Source organism: Brachycentrus maculatus, unplaced genomic scaffold, assembly GCF_059751285.1.
Source record: "Brachycentrus maculatus isolate JH-2025_06_01 unplaced genomic scaffold, ASM5975128v1 h1tg000469l, whole genome shotgun sequence".
NCBI classification, from domain to species: Eukaryota; Metazoa; Arthropoda; class Insecta; order Trichoptera; family Brachycentridae; genus Brachycentrus; species Brachycentrus maculatus.
In genome coordinates, this window is record NW_028281216.1 from 892,736 (window position 1) to 915,194 (window position 22,459).

Genomic DNA, 22,459 nt, shown 5'->3' on the forward strand with positions numbered 1-22,459 from the left:
CTCTTACATATTTATACCTCCGACTGTTCCAATTGTTGACCAGACATTCAAGTTTAAAAAATTCCTTGAAGATAATAATAGAATTGAATACCATATTATAAAACAGAATTTTCGATATCTGATAAAGATTGTCCGATCAATAGTTGGTGAGCGCTTTCCCGCGAAGCCTTTCGTATGACGTTTCCGGAAAATGAAATAAAAATATTTCAATAAAACCGATAGAGGAAAGTTTGCCCGCTTCAGTTGTGGAATTTGCCTGGCTTCCTCCCGCTGCAGCGGCGATGTCGGGAACTACCCGGGACTTCTCGGGAACTTGCATTTGCATGAAAACTCCATCTTTTGGGCGTTTAGACAAGTTAAGATAAAGTAAATTTACTTTTGTGTCGACGTGAATATTTGTTTCAGAGAAATTGGATGAAAAGCAATTGGGAAAGCAATCTTAAAGGATTGTAGAGCCTAAGAAATTAGTTGCGAGAAAACTTTTGAAATCTTCGTATGAAAATTAAATAGGTTTTGTTTTTAAAGGATGATAATGATGTTTATATATGTATTTAAATATTTTTTTAATAAATTTATACAAAAGAAAATTTAGATGACATGCAGTCAATTACGGCATTGCCGAATGATGCGATCTATTTCAAATCAATTTTTAATAGATTTAAGTTTTGTACTGATATTTTTAATAGAACTGCTTTTTAGATAATAATTTTTTTTTTTCTATTTTTTTTTTAAACTTACGTGGAAGAGTCACACATATGTGGAAATAACGATATTTTTTTTATTATTTTATTATATGTTTCAGATCCATCTACATTTATAATCTATATATGTATTACGGCGTAATATTTGTAGCAACATGAACTATGACCCCAAGCGCCTGCTAGGGGCAGGGCGGGGTGTACGCGGGGAATGTTTACGTTATATCCCTTATGAGACGAATGCAGCATCCCCTGCACACACTTGTCATTGTACTGTCATGGCGACCTGTTGAATAAACCGATTGCATCCTAATTACGAGTTATTACCTTTACCCGCGCCCCGTAATATATGAGTTGTTTTTTTTACTACCCAGTTTCATTATATAATGACTTTATAGATAACGGAATAGGTTGTACAACTTTACTGTAATCTTCAAAGATTTATGCCCAAGCAGAAAGCAGCAAGCTTTCTTGTGTTATGTGAGAGTAGTTGTGATATATGTACATATGTGAGGATTGTTTTAGCCTAAAGTTGTTTGACTGTCATAAGTTGTAATTTGTTGAATATTTTCTCTGTAGGAGGCTGTCTCGGAACGTCTAGTACAATTTTGACTATCATTAAAAATCCAAGTCAATTATTTAACAGTTTAAAAAAAAATATTTTGTGAAATTACTTTCTTGTATAATCGAATCTGGAATCGAACCCAGATCGCCAGTTTTGCAGTCGACTGTCTATCCGACTACGACACGACATGACGCCTGTGTATTAAATGTTAAACTCAGTAAAATGTAGTTTTCGTATGCTCTTTTAAAGTCACATTTTCCTTCACGGTGAATTCTTTACTTTGGTATTTAAGCTCAACTCTAGAAAATGCAATTTAAGTGCATGCGGGTCCGTTTCCGTCCAGGGGACATCTTTGTCACGCTCCGTCACGTAACTCTAACATGAGTCTAACGTTACTCTTACGTTATTCAGAAGTTAACTTAACGTTCTATGCTAGAATGTCTAACGTAGAAGTAGTTAACTACGGTAATCTTTGATGTATGCTGAAACTGAAACGGGTCTTCTGAAAGTGAAAATATTTTCAGGAATTTTTGTTTTCCTTTTATTTAAACATAAATTGTAAACATTTATTTAAAAAATATAAACATACTTATGTAAAATATAAAAAAAAAAGTTATTTATAATTGAGACCCACTTATCAAGCCACCTTGTGTGTCTTGTCGGTGGAGTTCTTTACATACGTTTTTTAAAAATTGTTTAAACTATTTTAACCTAATATACACAAAAAAAATACGAATAAAAACATTTTTTTACAATTTTCACAGAATTGACTTTTATTCATTGATTTTCATTAATTCATTCGGCAGTCACACTGTGGTAAAATCTGTCCATTTTAAATGAACATTTTACTTAAGTAAATACCCCTATTTCTTAAAATCTACTGCGACACATGTTTCGATGCATTCCGCATCATACGAATGCATCGTAACACGTGTCACAGTAGATTTTAAGAAATAGTGGTATTTACTTAGTAAAACATTAATTTAAATCATTTACCCATTCCTTTATTTTGCCTTTGTTCCATATTTTATTTTTGCGTCTTACCTCCGTCGGTAAAAAAATTAAATGTTTGGTAAATATTGAAATGTTCTACTCCCATTTTTATTGTTAATTCTTAGGACTATCAAACCTTTGTTGTGGGTAAATCGTATATCATGGTATATCATATATCATAGAGGATGATTCTACTTCTCTCTTTTTAAAATAGACAAATCCTCGGATTTGTCCGTTATAAGAAGGAAGTATCTATAATAAATTCCATAGAATATCTATAAGAATTTCTAAGAAGATAAAAGAAGTTCTATTATTTGTCTCTTGTGATATGGACTGCCAGCTGTCACGCCATCGCTTTGGAGGTCTTCCAGGTGGTCTTCTTCAGTCTAGGTTCTCTTGAAGATCAATTAGGGACAGTCATTTTAAATAGTAAATATTACTTTTTATTAATATCTATTCCGACGCGTTTTTCTATGCATTAAGAATAATTTTCAAACACCGTACTTAAAATGTTAATACGGTGTTTATATTGATCAATCTCGTGACACAGTACATTTGAGTTCACAACATTCATCTATGTAGGATCGATGAAAACTTTTATTAAGCAGGAGACCCCTTTCTTTGAAGTTTAATTATTTAATTTAATTAATTAATTATTTTTATCAGTAGGAACATAAACTAGGGCTTTAGTCATTTTCACTTCACAAATGGTGTTTGAAAATGACGCGGAATGCATCGAAACACGTGTCATAATAGATTATAAGAAATAGTGGTATTTAAGTAAGTAAGACTTAAATATAAAATAATTTTGACATCAAGATATTTTCGTCAGAGTAGAGCATATCGCTCACTCCTTTCAAGAACGTCATAAATCAAAAAACTTGATTTTTCAGGAAAACGGTTATAAAGTTTAAAAATATAATACAATGTATTAAAAATATATTTCAAGGCACTTATTGAACTTTTTACTGTGCAACAGATCTTTTTAGGTTTAACTTGAAGCTTTTTTCCCCATTTGAAAAATATTTAGTATTTTTAAACAAAATCATTAAACAATACCTTTTCTTCAAAATGCAAAAACAACACTTTGTGTCCCGCAGCGGGTAAATATTAAGTTAAAAATATGCCGCTTTTGCTGGGATATAGTACATTTTCTGGGCATTCTTAAAACATGCACAACTAAAAATTGACGTTTTTTGATTTATGACGTTCTTGAAAGGAGTGAACGATATGGGAATAGGGGAGGAAATTGTAAAGGTTTGTGAATAATAAAAAAATACAGTATTACAGGCTCACTAAAGAAGCATTTATTTGTGATAATCTTTAGAATCACTTTCATATATTATAATAGAATATACATATTTCTTTATTAAGCATGGAAAATATAACAATTAATAACTGGCATGTTCCCTTTAATGATTGGTTATAATAATTTTACAGGTAAATTTAGGTTTATAATTTATATTCAGACATTTTAGACAACAGACAACACGTTTTTTTATTAAATCAATAAATAATGTTATTGCGAATGGAGTTAGAATATATTGATAACGGAGCGATATTATACAAAAATCAATCTATTAAAACTTTAAAAATATCCAAGGTGAGATTTATGTTGATGTATAAAAATAAACAAATGATATTTTTTAACAAGTTTGAAAAACTATTTTATCATTTAAAAAAAAAGCGTTGCGTTTTTACTGGCTAATATTTTCATATGTGATTTGAGAAAAAAATATTAAAAATCACTGGATAGTGTACATTACAAATGCTTGCATCTCTGTTTATTTAAAAAAACGAAAGTTTATCTTCGAATGCGTATACAGATTATTTGGCACATGAATTTAAAAAACAAAAGTAAAATACTCTTATTTTGTATGATTTAAATAATCTTAATTGTTTGTGATCATTCTTTTATATTGTTGTTAATAAAAACAGTACTGTTATATCTCTAGCCACTTATATAAAATATAAGCCTTTGTTAAATTGCATATTGTATTGCTTCATTTGAAATATTTATTAAAGTTTCATTATAAATCGGAGTCATATATCGCTCACTCCTTTCAAGAAAAAAATTCACGTCGTAAATCAAATTTTGTCAATTTTCAGTTGTACATGTTTTCGGAATGCCCAGGAAATGTACTCTATCCCAGCAAAAGAGGCATATTTTTAACATAATATTTACCCGCTATAGGGCAGAAAATGTTGTTTTTGCATTTTGAAGAAAAGGTATTGTTTAATTTTTTTTTTTAAATATACTAAATATTTTTCAAATGGAGAAAAAATCTTCAGGTTTTACTTAAAAAGATCTATTGCACAGTAAAAAGTTCAATAAGTGGCTTGATATTTATTTTTAATACATTGTCTTATATTTTTAAAATCTAAAAACGTTCTCCTGAAAAATCAAGTTTTTTGATTTATGACGTTCTTGAAAGGAGTGAGCGATATATTCAACGCACTTGCTTATTTATTTATTGTATTTGCCAATAATATACATGTACGAGTATTTTGTTGAGTTTATATATACAGGGTGGAGCAAAATTAATCATCCTATCAAAAGATGTTTTATTTTTTGCAAATGGCGTCGTACGTCAATCGTATTTGACGTTTGTGAACTAACAGCTCCAGTTTACAAACATATTGATAAAACGGGCACAAATCGCTCACTCCTTTCAAGAACGTCATAAATCGAAAATCGTCAATTTTTAGTTGTGCATGTTTTCGGAATGCCCAGAAAATGTACTATATCCCAGCAAAAGCGGCATATTTTTAACTTAATATTTACCCGCTACAGGGCAGAAAGTGTTGTTTTTGCATTTTGAAGAAAAGGTATTGTTTAATTATTTTTTTCAATATTCTACATTTCTTTCAAATGGAGAAAAAACCTTCAGGTTTTACCTTAAAAGATCTGTTGCACAGAAAAAAGTTCAATAAGTGGCTTGATATTTATTTTTAAAACATTGTGTTATATTTTTAAACTTTAAAAACGATCTCCTGAAAAATCAAGTTTTTTGATTTATGACGTTCTTGAAAGGAGTGAGCGAAATGTGTTTTAACACTGGCGGCAACCACTTGACGGAAATCATATTTTTCACTTAATGGAAGAAATTTTAAAGGTCCAAATAAAGATATCACTCAAGATCTTTTTATTATATTTAGTAAAAAAAAAATAAAATAATTAATTTTGCGCCACATTAAATTTGTTTATATACTGCAGCTGTCTTGTTTTCAAAATTTGAATATGAATGATGTACGACGTCATTTGCAAAAATTATGATATCTTCCGATAGGGTGATGAATTTTGCGCCACCTGCATATCGGCTGTCCAAATTTAAAACACAGTAAGGGACATTTTTTGTAGTAGGTTTTTTTTGCATTTGTGGACTAAGTAGACTCTACTTAGTCCAAAAGTGCAAAAAAAAAACCTACTACAAAAAAATGTCCCTTACTGTGTTTTAAATTTGGACAGCCGATAAGATAATATTCTTGCAAAAAGATGAACAATTATGCCAAGTGTAATAATGTTTACACTAACGCGCACACTTGGACTGAAATTCGGAATTATCTGAATGTTATCTGAAAGATCGTCTGAAAGAGCTGTAATTTCATAATTTACATTAATGGGTACGATTGCGTTTCAATACTTTGAAATTGAACTATGCTCGAATGATTTAAGTATACATTTCTACAAAGTTTGATTGTTGTGTCCTTCAGATTGTTAAGGAACCTAATATTTACAAAGGATTTATCCTTAATCATTAAATATGTTTCATATTTATTTTTATTTACTTCAAACACACATAACATAATTATTTCAGAAATTTCTATCAACAAACAATTTTTAAATATTTTTTAAAATTTTAATTCTTAAAAAACATTTTTTAATGTAGACAAAACATGAAACCCTGAAAATCCGAAAAATATAATCAAATAATCCAACGATTTTTTCCGCTAAATTTAAAGATAATTGATTACAGAATATTATTTTAATGATATTTGATTCGATGAAATTAGTAAAAATATCTCGATATAAATTTAAATTATTATAAACGTATGTATGTTCGCGTCATATAAACATTTTCATACATGTTATTTTAGAATATTCTGTAAAATAAAAAATGCAATAAAAGAGATATTTATTTTTTCCAAATTAATTAAAATATTTTAAATTAATGAAACAGTGAAATATATAGGTAGCATATAATACAAAAAAAAAATCTGCGGTAGTCAGGTGTAAGATTCAAGTAAAAACCGGTTGTATAATAATTTGAATATACAAATACAATAATGTATAAATAATAAAGTTGTAGGTATTCATAAAAATAAAGTAAATACATGGTGAAATAGCTTTCATAAGAGAAAATATAATTAAAATAATAATGTACATGTTCTATTATTACTCACTGTTTATGGAAAAAAATACAAAGATTCATTAGAAAGAAATTATAAAAAAAATGTTTTGAATAATGTTGGATACAATTTTATTTTTATCAATTAAAGGCAATTTTTTTTTTCAAATACAGAAAAAAAGTTATGCAAATCCAATAAATAAATTTAAATAAAAATAAATGACTTTTTTAATGGTAAGTTTAAAAGGAATTTTAAGAACCTATAAGTAATACAATTAATTAAATAAAAACGAATGAAAAAATGTTTATTCACAATTATACTAAGACGGAATAATTATATACACAGTGTATTATATTTTGCAATAAATAAAGTCTATATTGTGATTATCCCACAGATAGTAATAAAATATTGAGCTTGTATATGAAATCAATTGGCATATGTTTTTCAAAACGATTGAAAGCAAGGCATATTGCATTGTACCTAATCAATAAAAAACCTCGTGTTATGGATGTATAATAAACGACAGTAAAAAAACCTAAATGAATACTTAAATTATCACTCGTAATAATACAGTTTTTATGCACAAATTCAATCGTCGAAAGTGGTCGTTATTTAATGTAACATTATCAACCAATGCGAACTGAATTTTAAGTGTATTTCAAAACATACAATCATAGCAAACATTGTTAAAATACTACCTAATTAAGATCTTAATCATTGGTTAAATAGGAATCATAATTATTCACAACTCTTAAAAATTGTAACATACAATAATGGTTAACATACATATTTTATTCGTAAATTTATCTTAGTTTAAGAGATTATACGCATTTTTACTATTTTACTCTATGTGGTCTCTTGTGATGATTTATGATTTTTGTACTTTAGTTGACAAAAAAAAAGTTAACAAAAAGTACTTTATCTTAATATATTCGCATTTTTTTTTAATGTTATTCATTTTCAATACTTAAAAAACTGTAATACATAAAAAAGAAAAAAAATGTCCTTACATTTTTTGCTGGAATTGGATTTTATATAACGAAATAACAACAATTTTTTCCATCCATATATTTAATTTGACCAGTGACTGGGTTTCGCCTTTACTGACATCAATCATGGTCAGTAGTTTGATGTTGTCGGTAAAGACGAAACACGGTCACTGGTCAAATAAAATAGATACTTTAATATTTTTTTTGGTTATTTTACTAAAGAAAAATATTGAAATACCCGTTATTCAATTATTTCATTCAAACCCTTGTCCGCACCCCAATGGTGCATAGGGCACTGCATCATAGAAACGCAATGTAAACTTGATCGTAACACGTGAATAAAAGGTGATCAGGCCTCCGCTTCTAGTACCAGTCCAGGGTAATATTGAATAAATATTAAAGTGAAAAACAATAACTTTTATTTATTTGACCCCCCCCTGGAAATTGAACCAAGGGCCTCTAGAATAGTAGCCGAGCGTGCTTACCATACCAGTTAAAGGTGAAATTAAATAAATATTCTATTCGAACCCACGTCTTCCAGTATGGTATCCAAACGCTCAAACACTACACTGAGGAGGTGACAAAATTTAACAATGACAAAAACATGTTTAAATTTAATAAAACATGTAAAAATTAATATTAAACTTATTTTATAAATGTATATAATTAAGAACATATTGTTTATTAAAAACTGGATGCATTACAGTTTTTTGAAAGTTAAAAAAATTTTAAATGTAAAATTTATATCTGTTTTCACGTTAATTTTTTAATTTTTCTGAGATTGTGAAAGCGTTTCGAAAAATTGATCATTCGGATAGTTGGAGTTCTACTGTTACTGGAATTGAAATTAATTAAAGAAAATCAATATGAATACAAGCGACCACGTCTTATTAATTATTTGAAAATGGTTACATGTTATGATATATTTTTAAGGAATACATTTTAAAATTGTCTAATTTCGCTAGTTATTATATAATATTTATTAGGTTAGCGTAACATTCAGTGGGGTTTGCGAAATTCCGCACTATAAGGGTATTAAAAATATACGCGATAACATTTTTACAACGATAGAAGATTCTATAGGCACGATTCCTAAGAAGTATTTTAGAAGTTTTACATTTTCATATATCTATCATTTACCAAACCATAATTCCCTAGGGATAAAACAAGGTGTATAGCAAATGGTTTCAAAAAATAAATGGGATAGAAGGATAATTTGAACTATTTTAATGGATATGTCAATTCAGATTATTGGAAAACGACTACTTTGGAAACGAAGGGGACTTTGACCATTTTCTAAGGATTTAAATACAATAAGGATATCACATACTCTAGTCATTTGAATACACGCATTTAATACGCCGATCATGTTTCTAACAAAATACCTAATTCTACGAAACAAAATTTCGTATTATTTTTCGGACTGTTCTCAAAAGACTATAAAGAGTTAATTTCTGTACACATATATCGATTGAGATCACATAATTGCATAAAAGAATTCAGATTTATTTTCCTAGAAGTAAACAGAAAATAAATCTATTTGGTAATTTTTTAAACTCTAAATTTGATAGAAATTTAATTTTAATGATCACATTACAAAAATATCGGAGAAATTTTCATATTTATATTTACAGATCATTCATCATAATTTTTGAGATGAATTACATTTTTCTCTTAGTCAGGTTGGCAAGATTCAAATAGCTAAAATAAAGTATTCAATGAAAAATGAACACTAGCTGATAGACCACAGAACGAGTGTGACCAAATAAAACAACTCATCGTAAGCATATGGAAGACGTATCAAACTGAGTCACTTACTTGAATATTTCGAAAAAATATAAAAACAACATCGAAATAAAGGTAGATTCCCGAAAGTCAGAGAGGTTCTGTTATATATTAAAGCTATGGCGATTAACTGGATACCTCGATCCCAGAATCGGTTTCTCTCTAACTTCGGAGAGTATTGAACAAGTCGAATAAACAAGAACAAGTTACAGATAATTTCAATACAATACCTTCACATTTCTTTAGACTATCGATATTGTACATAACTATGGCAGATCGAGAATTCCACCGCACATGTACGCAGTTACATTTACAAAATTAGACTATGCTCTCTACTGATTCTTAAATTGATTCACAAGTTAATATTATTTATTGATTCGGCATTAACTTTGCGAAATGACATGTTGGTTGTTTTAACGATTTAGCACTTGTATAATACCACTTATTGAGCTTTATTTCATTACGCGAAATTGCATTTCTTTCAAATTATAACACTCAGTCACATAATCATGAACAATAAAAAAATTGTAAATACATACAAATTTTGATTCTGATATAACTAAAATTAATATTTTGATTTTCCAAAATACATCACCATTATTATCTATGATCCTATTAAACAAAGTCCCTCCCCTTAAACCATCCCTCTAGTTACTAACCCACCCCTTCTACTTACCTAGATAATTTTTTGCTCGTTAGTTTTTATAATCGTCTGTTGATGAAAGCATATGTAGATTTCGAAACTAGTCGTGTGTAATGAAATAAAACTCGATAAGTGGTATTATCTAAGAGTCTTATATTTCAAGTTAAAATATGATAAAACTATATACTTATATGGTTTATATATTTTGACTTTTATCAAATGTGATGAGTAAATCCAGTGAACGAATCGTAAATTAACGAATTTCTGATATAAATTCAATGGGAGGATGGAAAAATGTTTGATATTTTTTAAACATAATTGAACTAACCGATTATAAATCGTTTTTTACTTCACTGGTGTGGGATATGACGCCTTTGAAAGCGAACTTTACGGGAGGTTTGACGCCTCGTAGCCCAACGATTTTAGAACTACTAGAAGTAGAGTATATATCCATCTCTTTACCGCTTCTAGAACTTTCAGCCGCTCCGAAAGCGCTACTTTTAACCCTTCTCGCTTGCGAAGCATCGTCGGTAAGTGAATTGTTGTTATTAAAGCAAGATTCTTCTTCCTTAAAACAAGACTTGGCACCATTCGAAGGAGAGTTTGTAGTTCCGACGAGTTTATTAGTTGAAACTTTGCAGATACTCTCCTGTCTAAAAAATATAGATTTAACACTTAAACTACGTTCTTCGTCATGTTTTAAAGTTGAGCATGGATTTGGTAATTTATTACCTGAATCATTTTTGACTTGTTGAATATTGAAAATAGATTCATTGAAAGAAGTATTGACAAGTGGCTTTGGGTCGTCAGACGCCATATACTTCAGGGCGGCTTTAGATTTTGGGGTAGACCTCACATTTTGTTGAAAAGTTGAGACTTTTGCACCGTTTGTAGACCTGTTAGCCGCTCTGATGCTGTCGAATATGGTTGACCTTACATTTGCTGGAACCAGACTTTGAATCACTTTGTTAGCGGAAGTTGGTTTGTTTGATGCGCTTCCTTCGGTGATTTTGAGCTTTTTGCTACTGTGGCGAAGAAGTCGATGCTAGGGACTCGAAGGAGATGTATCCGAAAACGCGTCCTCGGTTGAAGAATTGTTGCTTGAAGGCTTGTGGGGTGGCCTCCTTTGTCTTAATACGGAAGGGTCAAAGTTTGGATGTCGCCTCGCGTGTTTACTAAAAATAAAAACAACACATCAATTAAAAAAGTATAACAATGATATACTCCTATGTTAGTAACGATAAAAAATAGAACAATATTTATTTATTGCTATAAATAAAATTATTAGAAAATAATGTAAGATTGAGTTACGGGTAAGTGAATAATAAAGGGTGATAAAGGTTCTTTGTGGTACCTTGGACTTGTGGAACAAATGTATGACGATAAGAAGGCTGAGATATGGAAAATTTGAATATACCTAGAATAGTAGGACGAGGATCAATAAAGACTTTAATTTAAGTTAGATTTTAATATCTTTTTGACAAAAGCCTTCGTGCTTGCGAGACATGGTGCCTATCTGAAAGAGATAAAAATAGGCTGAATGCGTTGGAGATGTGGATCTATAGAAGAATGCTCGGGGTATCCTGGAGATCCCCTTCTCCAACGACGAGATACTACGATTGATCAAGGAAAGAAAGCACCTACTCGCGACCATCTTCAAAAGACGCGCCGAATGGATCGGCCACGTGCTAAGACAAGAGGGTTTCCTGCAACAGATAATATAGGGGACGATCGAGGGAATAAACGCCAGAGGACGCCCACGCCGCGAATACCTAAGCGACTAATACGAAGACATGGGCTGCTCGACGTATGAGGAGCTGAAGAGGACTTCCGAAAATAGGCGAGAATGGCGAAAGAGATGTCATCTGTTGCTACAGACCAATCCGCAGGATTGAGACCAGAGAGAGAGAGATATACTAAAGGCGTAAGAGGCTTGCACACTTAACCTTTTGATTTAAAATAAATAAAAAAATGCAATAAAATAAGTAGAAAAAAAAACTGGTGTTACCTGAGGTGGTCACTTCTCATGAACTTCTTGGAGCATACGGGGCAAGCGAAATTCTTCTCGCCCGTGTGTGTCCTTGTATGGCGGGCCAGCTCATCAGATCTGGCGAATCTCTTCCCACATCCTCCCCAGCCGCAAGGAAATGGGCGTTCACCTGTGGAAAACATCCAAATTATTACATTTTAAGCGGTGGCTGGTTGTTAAAAGGTGATGAGAAAGATTGAATAAGAGGTGGCTGTGAATCAGATATTAATATGAAGCATCCAACGTCGGAGGACCATATTATTATTTTCATATATTAATATCATTGTATCAATCAAAACACGGTTGTGCAAACTTAAAACACGGTAAGGGTCATTTTTTTTTAAAGGGTTTTTTTTTGTATTTTTGGACTAAGTAGAATCTACTTAGTAGTCCAAAAATGAAAAAAAAACGTTTCTCAAAAAAAATGTCCCTTACTGTGTTTTGAGTTTGGACAGCCGAACAGTCCAGAGAAAAATCATAAAAGTCATTTAAAAAGGAAAAAAACGTATCCAAAAGAATATTATTTTCAACATTCCAAGTCCCAAAAGTAGAAACCATTTTTAAAAAACCAGCAATTTTTCAACTATTTAAGGATGAAAAAACATGAATCTTAATAAAAGTTCATCTTAGAGATACCAAAATGACTTTACAATACCAAAATGCAATACCTAACAATTCTAACAGACCTTTAAATATTTGGGAACCAAATACTTCAAGAATCTTCCTACAGTAAACGGAGTAGCCAGAGTCAGTCCGTATTGTTTGCTGTACATATATTAAAAACATTTTTAACTTTGTGGTTTAGTAATATAACACTCTCTTTGACATTCGTTGACAAGGAAATAGACGTTCATCTGTCGAAAACATCAGCATGATAATATTATTACTGGTTATCAAATAGTGTTTAGGAAGATTGAAGAAGAATCGATTCAGAATCAAAGATTAAACCGGAGTATGTTAACTAAACTAATTAACGAACCGTCATGCCGCTGCTCCGCAAGGGTAGGCAGAGAGAATAGAACGCCACACCACTCTGTATTTGCAAACATTTTTCGCCTCTTCCACATTAATGTATCTCCTGGTACGTACCGCCGATTATTTCAACTCCTAACCACTTTAATGCATATGAAATATACCTTGTTTTATTAACTCATTTAAGAAAAAATAGAAATGATTCCTCTAGACAAAAATCTGGGTTGGAAACATACGATCAAATTTCAGCACTGAGGAAACACCGAAAGAAAACCATCTGCATAATAAAGGGGGTGGAAATTCCCCAAGGAACTTAATGATTTTTTATTTCAACCCCTTGAAACGTGAAATAAAAATAAAATGCCTTAAAAACATGGAATGGCTGGTGTGATATTTAAATCCAAAGGTCGTGTATATTAATATTAAAAATAAAAACTCGGCAAAAATAATTCGACCGTGTATTTTACGCGTGAAAAAATACCATGAATTTGTATCAATAATAATATCAATTTCAGGCGGGAAATGAAAATTTTGTATGATTGTTACGGTAGGGGTTGGGGGGTGTAAAGTGTATTAAAAGGGACAAAAAAGGAAATGCGAAGCGTCTGTCAGGCCCTTCGTGATACCGTTCTCCAGAAATCGGAAATGAAAATTCACGAATGTACCTGTTAAAAAAACAAATAAATATTAAAGTGTCAAAAACCAACAAAAAATGGTAGAACGGATTTAGAATAACAAAAATCTGCCCGAGAAAACATATTAAAAACATATCATGGGTTATTGAAAATTTGATTTCAATTTAGCAGTACAAAATTTTAACACTTGTATTAAGACCACTGATTGAGTTTTATTTCACACGATTAGTTTCGAAAACTACAGATGTTTTTTTTACAGGGGTGGGTGGGGTTATAACTAAAGGGGGGAGGATTAAAGGGTGGGACTTGGTTAAAAGGGAACATAGATAATAATGATGGGGAACTTCGGAAAATCATGTCATTTATCATGAATTAATGTTTTACCAATGTAGAATTTTTAATTTAATTAATTAATTAAAAATTCAATTAATTTTTTCTAAATTGTTCATGACTTGCCCTTTGTGTAACATGTGAATGAGTGTAATAATTTTAGTATGAGTGAGTCGAATGAGTGCTCAGTTTTCATTAAAAGATTCACGAATTCTGAAATATAACTACATATATTATTTTTTGACATCTCATCAAAGATGAAGAAGACTATGGAAGTCTGGGCATTTACGGGGCTGACGACCGTCATAGGCTGGTTTATATGATCACTTTACACACGTGTAACATTCAACAATTCTACCCATTATTGACAGTCACACTACTCAAATTCTTAGAAGTTATAAATATGAACCAATTTTGAAACATTGTTCTTGAATCACTAGAACTTCACTAGAGACATAAAAGAGGCTTTTTATTGAGCCTATTTTTCATCTTTGATGAGATGTCAAAAATAATTTAATGAAAATAACTCCTGTAATTGGAGATAATCCAGATTTTGTGAACAAGTATTTGGACACATTCAAAATGTTGTTACTACAAACAAGTCTGTTTGATATTTAATTCTAATTTTGAGATTTTTCGCAGTTTGGCCAAGAGTTTTATTTTTATTAATTTTAATCAATATGTCGTTTAATAACGCGACTGCAAAAAACAGTACATAATATAAATATGAAATTTATGAAAAAGCGTTTAATAATATTTTTTCGAAAACAATTTGAAGCTAGATTCTGTTAAATATATATTTAAAAATAAGGTAAGTCAGATCACATTTTCCATCTCTTCCAATACTCGGATATTAAATGGTGAACAAGGAAAATACTACTGAGTTTAGTTAGTTATGGAAGTGTGCATGTGTAGGTGGCCAAGAGCGATTGAGGAGATTCAAAATGCATTTTTAATACGCGACTTTATGCATTTTCAATTTGAAAGAAAACCACTTTCAAGTACCGCGTACATGAAAAGTTCTCGGCGCAAGCTATTCAATGTAATGAATTTTATTTTTAAATAACATTCATATTTTCCGAGTTCACATGTTGTCAGAGTTTTGTAATGAATAAATGTTTACATATAGCGATCACACGTATAACAACACAACGTAGAAATCCTAAAAAATATGAGAACAAGAAAAGTTATACACTGCAACATTTTGAAACAAAATAAATTCATAAAATACTTAAAATAATTTACTAATAGCTAAAAATCTAACAATGACTACCCACTTTTTTCCATGTGATAAGATAAAAGGAATAATTGAAAATATTAGAAAGAGTTCTCTACTGTGGTATGGACATGTGGAGCGAATAGATAACGAGAGAATGACTAAAATGAAAATATATGTGGCGAATGTGAGCGAGAAAATAGAACGAGGACGACCGAAAAGGCACGATCAGAACCTAAAATCTGGTGGTGTCAAAAGTCTGCGTAATCGGAGGGCATGTACGACTCGATGTATGGATGTCAAGGAAGCGATGAGTGTATGTCAGGACAGAAGAGAGTGGCGTTCCATCCTTTCCACCTACCCTTGCAGGGAAACGGCGTGATGGTAGTAGTAGTAGTAGAATAATGAAACAAGTGAGTAAGAGTTGAGAGGTTGAAAAAAAAATTGTAAATATTTAATGAAATAACATTACATACACTAAGAATAAAATAAAGTGAAATTAAAGATCCTAGTTGAGACACCTTTAATAACCATATCCGCTCCCTAGGTGGAGCATATGGAGTCCACAAACTGTCTCCAGGCTTTTCTGTCGGCTGCCAGCTCCCTTGCATCCTCCCAAGTCAGATCCGCGTCCCGAAGTTCTGACGAGAACTGCCGACGAATTGTCAGCAGTGGTCGTCCCGGGCGGCGCGAACCTGATGCCTTGTAAAAGAGGCAAGCTTGATTAAGGCTCTCAGGACACCTGACACCTAAGACACCTCAACCATAAAATAATACAGTTTTGAGATAATTAACGTGTTGTATCCATTAAATATATATGCATATATCATACATTTTTCAAAAAGTTTTTTTTTTATAAAAATAAAATATCACAAAATGACATTTCGTTATTTTGTTCAGGTTTTCAAATAGAAAATAGTTTCTTGGGTTCAGGTGGTTAATTTTGTTGGATATAAAAATTCGTATAGTATGTTTTGCAACGTGCAGTGGTCGTAGAAATCGGAGTATTATACAGTAAAAGCAAAACGCTTTGACTGATTTTTTGTTGCCATTTTTTACTACAACTGGTCACTAGATCTTCCTCATAAATACCGCAAAACATTTTCAATTTATTCCCTGATATTTAATAAATAATTTTTCGTAAGTCGTTTAAAAAAATATATAAGAAGCTTGACAAAAAAGCGTGCTGTAATTTCTTATAACCACTTTTTCTCTCTCGTCCTTTGTATTGACTTTACTTAGATGTAGGATTATGTTGGCGTATCTGAAGATTTTATTTATGAAAAAATCTCAATATAATCTCATAAAAGAGGAAATCGAAAAAACTTCATTTCAACCCAGACACTTTTTCGCTTTGTTGGGTTAATTTAGCTTCTGTGTAAACCATGTGGATCATAAATCACGATCATGATATTCACTTTAAGTTTTTACAATACTTATTCTGGAGGAATAATCAGACACTGTAATATTACCCCTTCGAATGAAATATTGATAAATATATTTGTTAATAATAAGATAACTGGATAAATTAGAAGAATCTATAATTGAATCGTTATTCAAGGCTCTTTTCCTTAAAAAATAAATAAAAAATATTCTGAATGAATCTCATCTGTGGCTAACGTATCGAAGAAAGCTACATATATACTTGACAAATTCTCAACTCATGGCCCCTACCGTCAACCGAAATTGCACATTATCAAAATTACAACTTACATACGAAAGGAATCAAAAAACAGTTTATATGTACAAATTTAAAAAATTAATGCAATAATATTCAATAATGGGCCGAATGGTGAACGTTACTTAAGTGTATAAAGTAATCACTGGAGCCAGCCAAATACCAGCCCGCAAGCCCTAAAATGCATTTCATCTTGTTTCCTATAAAAAATATTAAAATAATACTTGCTTATTGATTATAACACTTGGATGAGCGTAAAAAATATTATTTATTGACTGGCATTAACTTTGTAGAATGACTATTTTATTATGAAAAAATTAAACACTTGTATAACTTTAAGTTATCTAATATAAGTGTTTAATTTTTAATAATCAGCATTAGATAACATAAATATTATGGAGAAAATAAAAAGTTATTTTAACTATTGTTCTTGATCAATTGTTAAAGGCGAGAACTTTTTAGACACCCTACTGCATGGAACTAAGTGCTATTTAAAGGAAACTTGTTCAAAGAGGTAGGTAAGTTTAAAATCTCTCAAAGGAAACCCTGAGTATTAAAATTAAGGACTGTAAGTACACATACATGTTCGTATAATTTTTGCTTACGTATGCCAACCTAGGGCTACATGTTATAGGTATGTCTCAACTTCAGACGAAGCATGTGTTTGAATTTAACATATTTAAATGTATTTTGTGAGAAAATTAGTGCTTTTCAAAACGCTTTTTGTCGATTTTCCAGTTTCGGGTTGCTCAAGTCAAAATTACCTTCGTCGAACCGACTGAACCAATATCATAATATGAAATAAGTCCTTTCCGATAGGGCATTGTCGGTGAAGGTCTCCACAAGCATTCTATGCAATTCGGCAGCAGACTTCTATGAATTTAAAGAGGTAAAGCATATCATCCCGCTTGACTTTTTTCATGGGCGTGCACAGAGAATTAATAAGAGTAGGCAGTAGAGATAGGTAGTAAGGTAAGCTGGTTCTAATTACTAGGGTAGTCAGTAGAGGTAAGTAGTAGAGACACTGCTTTTCTGCCTATATGCAATGCACGCCAAGACTTTTTTACGTTACAAAAATGATCACTTTAGCTAGCCAAATATAACACGATGGATAATTAAACCTGTAAGGAATATAATATACTAATAAGAATATTGAAGATCTCTGGGCAGACAGAATGCGAGATAAAAACGTTTTGAAACTTATGGAATAAAAATGCTGACCACTTTCTATCACGAAAAGATATTTGCTTTATATAAAAAACTACTTTGAAAATGTTGTGTGTGAGAGGCGATAGTCATGTTCAAGCAATGTTTGAAGGGAGATATGGTGTAGGCAGAAAGCATATTTACGAGATGAAAAGCGTTTCGTATTACAAAAAGTCACAAACTTCTACATTTTGAAAAAAAAAAATCATAATTTTTTTAATAAGAATAAACCCATAATCAACAATGACTAAAACCTCACCCCTATTGTCTTTGTTCTCACTGATGAAAAAATAAATAAATAAGTAAATAAAAATAAGGAACATCTCCAATCCCTTTAACGTCCCAGGGACAAAACTTTAAAATTTATACTTAGCTTCACATACCGTGTTTGAAAATGTCGTGGAATGCATCGAAACACGTTTGAAAACAGATTTTAAGAAACAGTTGTATTTACCAAGTAAAACAAATTAAAAATGAATAAATTGCGACTGCCGAATCAATTAATGTAATAAATTTTTAAGTTATCGATACAAATGTAAGTTTAATTTTTATTTTTATGTATTAAATGTTAAATCAAACACTGATTTTCAAATTGATGTTAAACAAAATGTCATAACTAGGCGAAACAGTTTTTTTAACAATAAAATACAACTTAGAACACTCAAAAAATAGTGTTTGATTTAATATTTAATACGTAAATAAAAATAGAGTTATACAAATTAAACGCCAAATCTATAAATAATATTACTTTTCACTGTAATTCCAGACCTGATCACGTTAGCGAACATTTTATTATGGAAAAATAAGGCGATAAAACGAAGAAAGTATAATACACCAACCCCCCGCAGCATACATAAGAAATCCTATTATTTGCTAAGGATGTCCCAAATCATCTACCGAGAAAATAGGAAAAAAGTTTATGTCTCCGCTGAGCCTTTTTTCACTTAAGCATTATCAGACTTCACTGAGCCATCTTCGCATTATAAATCTCGCTTTTCAAACTCAAATAACTCACATTTTTATAAAGTTGGAATCGATTTATACAGTTTATGCGAAGGTAATCAAAATATTTCATATAAGTCAACTCGCCTAGTGCTTGCTCATCTTTCTTTTATACTTTTTACTTATGCCTTCTCGAAGAAGTGTAGAGGCAAGTTGTGCGTGAATATGGCGGGAAATGAGGCGTATGTTCGGAAGAGGTTATGCTCCTATTGTTCAAGTTTTCGCTACCCTTAACAGACTGTCAGGTACAAAGCTTTTTTAAACATTTAACAGGAGATTGAGGATTAAACTTAGATTGAGAAAACTAATCGAAAGAGTTAACCCTCAGTGAAAAATCCCAGATTTAATTATTCCAAAAAGATATGAGATTTTTTTAATGTTAAATTTAGAAAGTGAAGAAAGTTGAAACTTTGTTTTTTTTTATAACGGAATAACATTGAAACAATATTTTCACCTTTAACAATAATGAAAAATAGAATATTTAAACAATTTATAATTTTCTGAAATAAAACTATACCTTTTTTCAACCACTTTTATTTTCGGTACTTTTCTCCAACCGGTTTCTACGGCACCTTGCCATCTTCAGTTCTTAATCACAGTCAAAATATATTTTTAGAAAAAGTGGTATTTACCAAGTAAAGCTTGAATTATTGATGAACAGATATTACCACAAGGTGACTTAAAGTTCTCAATCGATAAATAAGACTCAATAATGTTTTTTTTAAACCCTTACCCGACCCCAACGATGCATAAGGCACTGCATCATATAAAGGCAGTGTTATATTGATAGTCAACACACGAAGCAAAGGTGATCAGCCCTCCGCGATGGTAAGGAATATGGAATAAAATGAATATGTGAATAAAAATCTTCAATATTGAATTAAAAAATATTCAATTTAAACCCTTATCCGCACTCCAATGGTGCAAAGGGCTCTGAATTATACATACACAGTGTTATCTTGATCGTTAACACACGAAAGAAAGGTGAACAGCCCTCCGCTTCAGGTACCAGTCCAGGGTAATATTGAATAAATATAAGAGTGAAATAATCATTTTAATTTATTTGACCCCCCTGCCCTAGGAAGCCGAGCATACTGACCATTGCACTACAGAGGCGGACAAAATTATAAGAATTCTATAATAATAATATTTGAGAAATTTATGCAATAATACGACGAAATTTACTTTTAACTTGAATAATTTCATGATTTTGTTAAATTAATTAATTTCCTTCGCTCGTACATTAAAATAGTTTAAGAGATTCTTGAGTAACTACACTTACGTAATAAATTTCTAACACATGCACATTGGGGCAGTGAGGGGGTTAATGGTCCGCAATCAGATGGCGCTGATGTCGTTAACTTAGAGAATAACGCAAGTTGCAAGAATTTAGTTACGTTATTACGTTACCAAGGCTAACTCATTAGTTAGCGGTATGACGTTTTAGTAACGCAATTAGGTTAGCGTGTAACTTTATAGTAGTTACTTCTTGCGAGTTATTTCAGTGCCGACGAGTTATTGCAAAAATACTTGCTTATTTTACTAGCCAGCCAAATGAAATTCCTGAAAAATCTTTGCGAATCCTGGATTATAATCACATACATGGGAAACTGTTAGGTAATATATCCAAATTAAACAAGCTTTGTTGGATTGAATTCTACATTATTTATGTATATGTTAATACGTGACGCGTTTCGTCTTCTTAGGACATTATCAAACACTGAGTGTTTGATAATGTCCTAAGAAACGCGTCACGTATTAACATAAACATAAATAAATGTAGAATTCAATCCAGCAAACCTTGTTTTATTTGGATATATTACCCAACAATTCAATATTGAGTTCTACCAACTGTCTGCAGTTATATTACAATAAATACATGGGAAACGCCGGGAAATATCCTATTCATTTTATTATTTTAGCTTAAAATTTGGGCAGTAAATTTATTTACAACATTTTGAGTGTGTCTAAATACTTGATCACAAATCTGGATTATACCAATTAGGAGTATTTTTTAACATTATTCGTTGACATCTTAACATAGATGAAGAAGAATAAGGAATTTCTTGAATGTTTTTCGCAGATACTTTGTGGCACATTTTATGAACTTTATAATTCAGCAACTTTGTTTTTTTGGGCGATTCCATTAGTTGTTATTTGGAGTTGCTACGCAATGCACAATAACATATAGTATTTAGTTTTTGGTAAGTAAATATAATTAATTATGAGTATTTTAATGTTTTAGAATTTAATAAACCCTGATGACGACAAGGTTCTTGTCGAAACCGGTGGGTTAAAGTGTACTTATAATAAAAAAGTGGTTAAAACAAAGTTATTTAATTTTTTAAAGTTCAAGAATATGGAAGTCTGGATTAGATTCACATTCTTTATAACGCTTGAAGATATGATTTAGCTTATAATTTATCAAGTTAATTTATTAACAGCATTTTGAGTTAAATACTTAAAAGTGTCCGGTCAAGAGTCAGGAATAATCGTCGGGTATGTATGAGGAGACGCGTGAATGTGGATGAGGCAAAGATCGTTTGCAAAGACAGATTGGTGTGGCGTTCCATTTTCTCTGGCGACTACCCCTGCGGGCAGGAAGCGTGATTGATGGTAATTTAGTTACAGTTTGATGTTAAAAATAAAGCGAATTTTTTAAAATTTATATTACATTTCTATCAAAGCATAATTACTTATTTTTTCAAAGCTTAAAAACACAGCTTTGCTTCCTCAATGAATTTCATCTGATACTCTACCCTCCCGATTCTTTTATTAAATGGATATCATATTTTAAAATTTACAAACCCTTTCAAAAATTAGAATTTTTACTACGAGGGAAAATCCTTGAGTAACAACTTTTCCAAGAATAACTCATAAAATAAAATAATGTAAGACGAAGTAAGATTAAAAATTCCGGCGAATAATAAAATATGGTAGACGATGTCAACCCACCTGCTCTACTACCAACCGCCCTATTCAGAATCGGTTGTAAACTTAATTTCTTAAAACGTCCCCCAGATATCTCGACAATCGCAGGATTCCAGGGAAATGTTTTTTTTCTTTATTTTAAATTCTTTTGTTGAAAATTGAAATTTTGAGCATATTTGAAATGTGTACTGTCTATTTTCTTTTCTTTTTCATTTGAACAGACTGAGCCACAGCAATGCGTGGCTACGTACAGCTAGTAATACATAAAATAAAAATATTAGAAGAGCGTTAAGCGGTTTTTTTAAGTGGACGATATTTTTGACTGATAATCGAATCAGTCTACATATTTCATAGTTACATCCATAGCCAGAAGGACTGCAGTATTCACGTTCTGTGTGATGTATCGAGAACATTAGCCGTTGGAACAACCCCCGCAT

General features: G+C 31.2%; 1 protein-coding gene across 4 annotated transcripts in view; it reads right to left on the reverse strand.

The window, feature by feature from the left end:
• Positions 1-10,036: 10,036 nt before the first annotated feature.
• Positions 10,037-22,459, reverse strand: part of LOC148302278 (uncharacterized) — a 299,784-nt gene continuing 287,361 nt past the window's right edge. For all 4 annotated transcript variants that reach the window (XM_088271887.1, XM_088271884.1, XM_088271886.1 and 1 more), the window contains exons 3-4: positions 12,032-12,182; positions 10,037-11,198 (exon numbers count right to left, since the gene is read on the reverse strand). In XM_088271887.1, the coding sequence (XP_088128013.1) occupies positions 11,069-11,198; positions 12,032-12,182 (281 nt within the window). In that variant the 3' untranslated portion in view covers positions 10,037-11,068. The remainder of the gene's footprint in view (positions 11,199-12,031; positions 12,183-22,459) is intronic.